The following is a 9,791-nucleotide window of genomic DNA, read 5'->3' on the forward strand; positions in this document are numbered from 1 at the left end:
TGTGTGGAACCGGCCCACGGTGGTGTTAAGCCCACATGGTCCCGGGCTAAATGGGCTGGGCCTGCGGGCCTAAACGAGCCTAACGAGCTTTTTTCGTTTCGGGCTATTTTTTTAATTTTTTTTATCTAAGGCAGTCCCAATGTGTGGAACCGGCCCACGGTGGTCCTAAGCCCACATGGTCCCGGGCTAAATGGGCCGGGCCCGCGGGCCTAACGGGCTTTTTTCGTTTCGGGCTATTTTTTTTTAATTTTTTTTTATCTAAGGCACTTTCTTGTAAACTATATATGTATATACTAGTATAAATTGCTTATATATAGCTATATAAATATATATAGTATATATAGTATGTATAGTATGTATATATAAGGGTGTATTATGTGTATATATAATTATATATTGCCTTATGTAATATATATTGCCTTATATATATGTATATGTATATTGCCTTATATATATATATATATATATATATATATATATATATATATATATATATATATATATATATATATATTATTAGATATATAATATATATACTATATCAAATTTAAACACAAAATAAATTGCAAAGAAATATTCAAGGTAATGTCTTATATATTTTACTATTACGACATTAACAAAGAATGACAATATCTTTCTTAGTCTTCCCCCCCCCAATGGAATGAGAACAACAAGGTACTAATACCACCATTAAAAGGAAAAAAACTAAGGAAGATGTGCCAAAATACAAGTTACATGTTAGTCTATGTATTATCTCTAACAAATCTCATAAATCCTTCAAGGTCCGGAGGAATTTCCGTTAGTGGTGATGGAAAAGAAGCTTGTTCATCACCGCTTCCGGGCGAAGCAACATCCTGTGCAAGTTCCGCTAGCATTTCTTCATAAGCTTCATCTATCTCCGGTTGTGATTCTGCAAGTCCAAAATTTCTTCTTTCCGAACGGATCCAATCTCTGAAGAGTACTGATTTTTCCAAGCTCTCCCTCATCGACGCTCTATGATCACCGATTTGAAGTCTCGCTTGACTGAATGCGCTCTCCGATGCCACTGTTGAAGCTTGAACACTTAAAGTATCTCGAGCCATCCTTGAAAGAACCGGATAGTGTTTTTGTTTGTCCTTCCACCATTCCAAAACATCGAAGGAGCCGTCGGGATTCTCTGATTCAAGTCCTTGCGACAAATAAACTTGAAGCTCATTTAGTTGTGAACTATCACCAAAATTATCACCTTGAGAACCCCTGAACTCTGTCCAAGAACTAAGGGCTTTTAGACCCGCAGTTCTTTAGATGCTTGGGAACTAGACGAAGTAGGAGTTGAAACATTTGGTCTAGCTTGATCTAAGGCAAGTTGATAAGCATTATAAATAGTTTAAGCATTTATTTTAATTGAGGCTTTTGCATCTCCAAGTGTACCAAATTCCTCAGCTGAAAGTGATAAAGCGTTATAAATTTTTGAATACCAAAAGTGAGGACCTCCTAATTTCATTGTAGGATTTAACAATGCAACAACACCAAAAATAGGGGAATAGGGAAAAAATATTTTTTAAACTTAGCTTTCATAGAATTAATAGCTTCTTGATAAATTACTCCACCCTCTGAAAATTGAGTAAATAAATCTACAAGTGCTGCAATATAAACTAAACAGTTAAAAATAGTAGGATAATATTGGCCAGATAATTCATTTGTAGCAATATGAAATTGTTCTAAAAAGTCTACAAGCATTTTAACATTACTCCAATCTTGATTTGTAAGGTGCTCATCATCATCATCATCACCATCACCTACACAAGCATTATATGTTGCGCTTATTAGGTTCCTATATTCATATGCAACAACTAAACTTTTATACATGTAATTCCATCTAATCGGACAAGGTTTATGAACCTTTCTTTCTCTAAGGCCAAATTCATCATATTTTTTAAAATAGTCTCTAAGTCTACTTCTACGGTTTGAATAAAAAAGCCAATTAACAGCCATTTTAACCTTTTCAATTTTTACATTTAAAACTTTCATACCAGCACCGACTATTAAATGGTAAATATGACAAATACATCTAAAATGAAAAATATTACTAAATGCAGGATTTAGTGTAGTTGTAAGCAAGCCTATAGCATTAGTGTTACTAGAAGAATTATCCATTGAAACCGACATAATTTTATCTCTAATGCAAAATTATTTACAAATATCTGCAACTGTGTTAGCAATAAACTTACCTGTGTGGCGTGAATTAATTATTCTATAAGCCATAATGCGCTTTTGCATTATCCACTCCTCATCTATCCAATGACTTGTAATAGTTAGATAATCACAGTCATTACCACTTCTACCAATACCAGTAGTAATAGCAATGCGACAATCTATATGAGTAAATAAATAGCGCAAATATTGTTCATATTCTTGTTTATATTTATAAATATCGCTCTTTACGGTTGCGCGAGGCCATCCTTTATAAGTAGGATTAAAAACTCTTCTAATATAATATACAAAATGAGGGTTAGAAGGAAAACTATAGGGTAAGCACATAACAGTAACCATTTTTGTCAATTCTTCACGATCTTTATTTGGATCATAATATAAAATGCCACCGGTAACAGTGTTAATTCTCGGTTGAACTAGATTTGAACCTGTACTAGGGTTAACCGTACTATCTACACTTGTCCCCTCTTGCACAACTTTCATTTGTAAAAATCTAACTTTATCTCTAGGGTGTTTCAATATGTATCTAGTCAAACTACTCGTACCACTACGGTCTCCAGTAAATTTATGAACTAGTTGAGACCCACAAGTTTTACACTTAGCCTTATTTTGTTCTCCTAGTTGAGTAAAAAGATGCCAAATAAGAGATGTTTCGGGCCGTTTAGAAGGTTGTTTATTAAAAGTAGGGGTTACTATAAGAGGGTCAGGCGGGGCATCACTTGGGTTATTAACAAGACTAGTATGTGTATCATCTAAATCCGGTTGCGTTTCATCTAAATCATCATTTTTCTCATTATTTTCAAAGATAGTTTCCTTAGGATAAAGAGCATTCATAACTTCTTAATTTAATTGTTGACCCGGTGCAAAATTATGGCAAAATTGACTATCGGAAAATTGAAAACAAGGGTTATCACTATCAAGAATAATAGGTGGAGGAGGACGGGTAACAGGTCTGGGTCGGGGAGCAGGGGGAAGAGTAGTAGCTTGGCTACTAGATTCACCAATTTTAGATTTTCCCTTACCCTTACCACCAAAAATATTTTTCAAAGCAAATGCCATATTAATTATAATTATACTAAATAAAACTAACAAAACTATAATATTAAAACTTAAGAGTTGGAACGAGTTTACCGAATTGACGAACAACTTCTTGAAAATTGAATATCGTTGAAGACTTGAATACTTTAATTCACCAACTTCACAATTTTTCACGAAATTGCAATAATAAAGTAAGCAATTATAGAAGAAAATTAGAGAGAGATTGATGAATTTGTGAGTAAAAATGAAAGAATGGGGGGGGGGGGTATTTATAGTTGAGAATTGGGAAAAAGTGTAATTATAAACAGTTTGGGGTTAAAGCAAAGTTTGGGGGCCAAATGACTATTTTTTAAAGTGCATAACGAACCAATTTTGAAGCCCAATGGTCAGATTTTAAAATCTAGCCGTTGGGCATTTTAAAAAAAAATTTTAAAAATAGCCGTTGGTGCCCGTTAGGCCCGGTTGAACCGGCCCAGGCCCGCCTGTCGGTCCCGGGCTCACGGTCTATTTCTGTTGAACCGGCCCGTCACGGGCTTTTGCACCACTTAAGCCCAAGCCCACTTGAATCGGCCCATTAGGCCCGTTAGGACTGCGGTCCTGGGCCGGTCCCGGGCCCAGACCGGCCCACAGTACAACCTTATTTAAGCCTGGGGGGAATAAGAATTAGAATATTAGAATTAAAAGAACAAAATAAATAAAATAGCTTTAACTAAGGTTGCAGGCGGAGCTACGTGCGCGGTCTGACTGCGGTCCGAGTGCGGCCGCACACGTGAGGCAGAATGTTTGGCAATTTGCGCGGTCCGTCCGTGGTCCAACCGCGGCCGCGCACCTGGGCTTCGGAATTTCTCAATTTTACCTATCCCTTCAGCGCCTGGTGGACTTATTACTCGCCCAAGCTCACCTGCACTTGTTAGTACTTACAAAAATAAAAATAACAAATTCTAGCTACACTAAAAATCACTACGCATTGGGTTGCCTCCCAACAAGCGCCTTATTTAATGTCGTGGCATGACGAATACAACAAATCAATGGGTTGCCTCCCATGAATCGCCTGATTTAACATCGCGGCACGACGCAGATAAGCGTATTTAAGGTGCGCTCAACTTTGGAGGCTCGATCAAATGGGTCACTGACGCTTCCTTTGCTTCCTCCATGCCCACATAATGTTTTAATCTATGCCCATTGACTATAAATATGTGAGATTCATTACTCACAGCAATCTCTACTGCACTCGTGGGGTGAATTTCAACCACACGAAAAGGCCCTGACCATCGTGAATTCAATTTGCCCAGAGACAACCTCAAATGTGAGTTGTATAGCAATACCGTATCTCCAGGTTTAAAATTCCGCTCAATAATATTCCTATCATGCATCATCTTCATTCTCTCCTTGTATAGTCTTGTTCTCTCAAAAGCGTGGTAGCGAAACTCATCAAGCTCGTGCAATTCTGTTACTCTACTTGTTCCAGCTGCTTCACTATCAAGATTCAACTGTCTCAATGCCCACCAAGCTTTATGCTCCAACTCTAATAGTGAATGACACACCTTCCCAAACACCAACTTGTATGGTGACATGCCAATTGGAGTTTTGAAAGCGGTTCAATACGTTCAAAGTGCATCATCTAACTTTCTCACTTAATATGTTCTAGTAGCATGCACAGTCTTAGTCGGCACACTCTTTATTTCTCTATTCGAGACTTCCACTTGCCCACTTGTTTGTGGATGATATGGGGTGGACACCTTGTGGCATACATCATACTTCTCCAACAACTTCGCGAAGGCTTGATTACAAAAGTGAGTGCCTTTGTCACTGATTGTTACCCTTGGGTGCCAAATCAGGTGAATATGTTCTTTCTCAAAAAACCAATTACCCCCTTTGCATCATTTGTAGGGAGTGCTGCAGCTTCTACCCATTGGGACACGTAGTCCACAACGATGAGTGTGTATTTGTTTCTATATGAGCTGAGGACAGGCCCCATGAACTCTATGCCCTATACATTAAACACTTCTACCTCCTGAATTGGGTTCATGGGCATCTCATGTCTGGGAGATATGTTCCCAGTTCGTTGGCATTCATCACACTCCTTTATCCATAGATGTGCATCTTTGAACAGTGTTGGCCAGTAGAACCCCAACCCCAAGACTTTTGCAGTTGTCCTTACTCCGCCGAAGTGCCCACCATATGGTAATGCGTGACATTCCTGCAAAATAGAAGACTGGTCTATCTTGGGGATACATCTTCGGATCATATTATCAATACAAATCCTAAATAGATAAGGCTCATCCCAATAATACATGCGACAACCACGAAAGAACTTTGTCTTTTGAGCAGATGAAAGGTTATAAGGAACAATACTGCTCGCCAGGTAGTTTGCAATGTCTGCATACCATGGTGCTTCCTCGAGACTCGTGGCTAGCAATTGTTCATCTGGAAAAGTTTCCAGAATTTCTTCTACCTCAACCTTTTTTTCAGCTCCTTCCAGCCTAGACAAATGATCAGCTATTTGGTTCTCCATTCCCTTTCAATCATGGATCTCCAAATCAAACTCTTGAAGTAGTAGCACCCATCGAATCAGGCACGGTTATGACTCCTTCTTCTCAATGAAGTACCTGAGAGCAGCATGGTCAGTATAAATTATTACCTTTGAGCCTATCAGGTATGAACTGAACTTGTCAAATGCAAACACCACTGCTAGCATCTCCTTCTCGGTCATAGTGTAATTTAGTTGGGCTCCACTCAGCGTTATACTTGCGTAGTATATTGGATGCATGATTTTATCTTTTCTCTGCCCAAGAACTTCTCCCATAGCATAATTACTCACATCACACATCAGTTCAAATGGTTGCTCCCAGTCGGGGGCAACTATGATCGGTGTTGTTACCAATCTCTTCTTTAATTCCTCAAAATCTACTCTGCAGTCATCAGAAAACACAAAAGGGTGATCTTTTTCAAGTAATTTACACAAGGGGTTAGCAATTTTGGAAAAATCTTTTAAAAATCTCCTATAAAAACCAGCGTGTCCAAGAAAACTTCTGATTGCTTTGACGGAGGTTGGTGGAGGGAGCTTTTCTATCACGTCAACCTTTGCACATCACCTCAATACCTTTACTTGATACTAGATGCCCCAAGACTATACCTTCATGTACCATAAAATGGCACTTTTCCCAGTTGAGTACCAGATTAGTCTCGATACACCTTTTCAAAACTCGCCTCAAATTCACAAGGCAATCATCGAATGAATTCCCCACCACTGAGAAGTCATCCATGAAAACCTCCATTATCTCCTCTACCATATTTGTGAAGATGGCCATTATGCACCTTTGGAATGTGGCGGGTGCATTGCATAGGCCAAATGACATTCGCCGAAAAGCATAGATTCCATAAGGGCATGTGAATGATGTTTTCTCTCTATCCTCTAGGGCAATGGAAATCTGATTATACCCCGAGTATCCATCCAGAAAGCAAAAGTGTGACCTCCCTACCAATCTATCTAGCATCTGATCAATGAATGGCAGTGGGAAATGGTCCTTCCTGGTGGCCAAGTTCAACTTCCTATAATCCATACATATTCGCCAGCCTATGAATGTTCGTGTAGAGATCAACTCGTTCTTCTCATTTTTCACTACCGTCATACCTCCCTTTTTTGGTACACACTGCACTGGGCTAACCCAGTTGCTATCAGAGATGGGGAATATGATTCCCACATCTAACCATTTAATCACTTCCTTTTTCACCACTTCTTTCATGTTAGGGTTCAACCTTCTTTTATATTCTCTAGAAGGTTTTTGCCCATCTTCTAGCAGAATCTTATGTATACAGAAGGCCAGGCTGATCCCCTTAATATCTGCAATGGTCCACCCAATTGCAGTCTTGCACTAAATCAGTACCTGCAAAAGTTGTTCTACCTGCACATCTAACAAACTGGATGAGATAATAACAGGTAGAGTTGAGTTAGGTCCTAAGAATACATACCTAAGATGAGATGGCAGTGCTTTCAGTTCCAACTTTAGTGGCTCTTCTATTGATGGCTTAGCTGGAGGAGTTTTTCTTTTCTCTAAGTGAAAAGGCTCAAATTCAAGATCCCTTTTCCAAAAACCTAGGCCTTCAAGAGTAAGTACCCACTCTGCCAAGTCTTCACCATTAGCTTCGTCTAAGTTCATGAGATAAGCTGCTAGAGGGTCTTTAATGTTCAAAGATTCATCTTCCTCCTCCAAGACTACATCCACCGCATCTATTAGAGAGCAATTAAAAAATTCACATGGTCTTCGCATAGATTTCTGCACGTTGAATGTTATCTCTTCATCGTTTAATCTCATCTTGAGCTCTCCAGTTTTACAATCAATTAAGGCTCTCCCAGTGGCCAAGAATGGTTTTCCCAAAATTATGGGAATTTCCGTATCAACCCGACAGTCAAGGATGACAAAATCTGTTGGGAACACAAACTTCCCCACCTGTACCAACACATCATCTAGAATCCCAGAGGGCCTCTTCACTCTTCGGTCAGCTAGCTATTGTAACATAGACGTGGGTCTCGCTCTTCCAATGCCTAGCCTTTTGTAGATAGCTAGGGGCATAAGGTTTATGCTTGCTCCTAGATCACATAGTGCCTTAGCAAATGCAAAGTTTCCTATTGTGCAAGGGATTGTGAAACTCCATGGGTCAGACAGCTTCTCAGCTATGGGTCTCGTCACAACAACACTACAGGTTTGAGTTAGTGTAACCGTGGCCAAGTCTTGAAAGTCGAACTTGCGGGACATCAAGTCCTTCATCATCTTTACATAACCAGACATCTCCTTTAAAGCATCAATCAATGGAATGTTTACCTAAATTTGCTTCAACATCTCCAAAAATTTCTTGTACAGTTCATCTTTTTGATACTTGGCCAATCTCTGTGGGAATGGTGCTGGAGGTCGCTTCTTCCTTGTGATCTGATTTTTTTCTTATTCGAGCATTGCTTCCACTGTCGGCTCCGATGCAACCTCCATCTCTTTCACAACTTCCTCTGCTTTGTTGGTGTTCTCTTATGCATATTGTACCGTCACCTCAGTTAACCTTGCTGAATTGTCTAGCTCAACGGGTATTGGCACTAGTGTCTTTGTCGATCTGCTTTCACAAGAAATTTCTTGCTCTAGATCTAAGTCTCTACCATTTTGGATACTTACTGCCATCAGCTGCTTCGGGCCCTGCTCTTTTGGATTGATTTGGGTGTCTGCAGGTAACGTCCCATGAGGACGATTATTTAAGGCCATAGAAATCTATCCTAACTAGATCTCAATATTCTTTATTGCTGACTCATGTGAGTCTACTCTGTTAGCTAGTTTTCCAGTGGACCCAATCACTTGTTGCATCATTCTCTCGAGTTTAGCAAACCCATCTTCATGTCTCACAATCCGTTGTTGTGGGGGTTGTTGATAAGCCTGCTGCTGATTTTGCTAGTTGTACCTTTATTGCCTTTGGTAAGGCATCATTTGCCCCTGTGGTCACATAGCCCATGATTATTGTTGTTATTGTACTATTGCTGAGTTGGTATGTATTGTTGATTCTGCTGACCCCAATTCTGACCACCTGGTCTCGGTCCCCCATAGTTGGCCACATAATTCATGTTCTCCTGATATTGTTGATTATCACTTTCAGCACTCCACGAGCAGACACATGGTTGATTAATGCATGATGTACATAAACCCCCATTAGTTGCATCAAATATGTGTACTTGCTGCTTTTGCCCTGATTCTTCAACCTTTTTGGTGAGGATGCTCATTTGTGTTAGTAGAGTGGCCATATTTTCAGCCATGGAGTTGGCCGGGTCAAGAGCCACTGAGTGAACCACCGGAGTGATTGGAGTATTTCTTGTTGTCCATTCTGAGTTTTGTGCCATCTTGTCAAGTAGGATCTTGCTATCTCTGAATGTCTTGCTCAAAAATGATCCACCTGCTGAAGTGTCAACATTGGCTTTCAAAGTATCTGCTAAACCCATGTAAAATCTTTGCTCCAACATCTGCTATGGAATACCATGATGTGGATACGTAACCAACAGACCCTTAAATCTCTCCCACGTTTCATGTAGCGTTTCAGTTGGTTTCTGTCTGAAGCTCAATATCTCATCAATTTGTCGAGCAGTCTTGTTGGGTGGATGAAATTAAGCCAAGTTTGAGTAGCTCCTGTCACTGAGAGTGGGAACAACAACAAACGTATTGCTTCTGGTGTCACATTGTGTTGCCTCTGCGTGGCACAAATTCACAGGAAATTCTTGAGATGCTGCTGAGGATCTTCAACGTATGACCCAGAGAATAGTCCCTTGTTCTGCAATAGATGTAGCATGTTATTTGTGATCGGGAATGAATCTGCTTGAATTTGAGGGACTACAATAGTAGTTGCTAAATTGTCAGCGGTGGGTTATGCCCAGTCATATGCTACTTCTGGCATAAGAGGTACCACACCCTGATCGTTTGGGTCATTCACGTTGTCTCTGTTGTTTGGATTATCGTCTTCCATGTCTGGTTCAATGTTTTCGGTTGAGTTCTATTGTTGTTTGCCTTTCCTATTTGCATGATTCAATGCCT

General features: G+C 39.8%; 1 protein-coding gene and 1 non-coding gene across 2 annotated transcripts; one reads left to right on the forward strand and one right to left on the reverse strand.

The window, feature by feature from the left end:
* Positions 1–4,319: 4,319 nt before the first annotated feature.
* Positions 4,320–5,209, reverse strand: LOC142163193 (uncharacterized). The gene is made up of 2 exons (XM_075220452.1): positions 5,102–5,209; positions 4,320–4,721 (listed from the first exon to the last, which is right to left on the reverse strand). Exons 1-2 carry the CDS (start codon positions 5,207–5,209, stop codon positions 4,320–4,322), a joined length of 510 nt encoding a protein of 169 aa, XP_075076553.1.
* A 4,027-nt stretch (positions 5,210–9,236) lies between these two features.
* LOC142163744 (small nucleolar RNA R71) lies at positions 9,237–9,343 on the forward strand. The gene has a single exon (XR_012694674.1). It is a non-coding gene; the product is annotated as a small nucleolar RNA R71 (small nucleolar RNA).
* The last annotated feature ends 448 nt before the right edge of the window (positions 9,344–9,791 follow it).

The sequence above is a fragment of the Nicotiana tabacum genome, chromosome 8 (assembly GCF_000715075.1).
Source record: "Nicotiana tabacum cultivar K326 chromosome 8, ASM71507v2, whole genome shotgun sequence".
NCBI lineage: Eukaryota > Viridiplantae > Streptophyta > Magnoliopsida > Solanales > Solanaceae > Nicotiana > Nicotiana tabacum.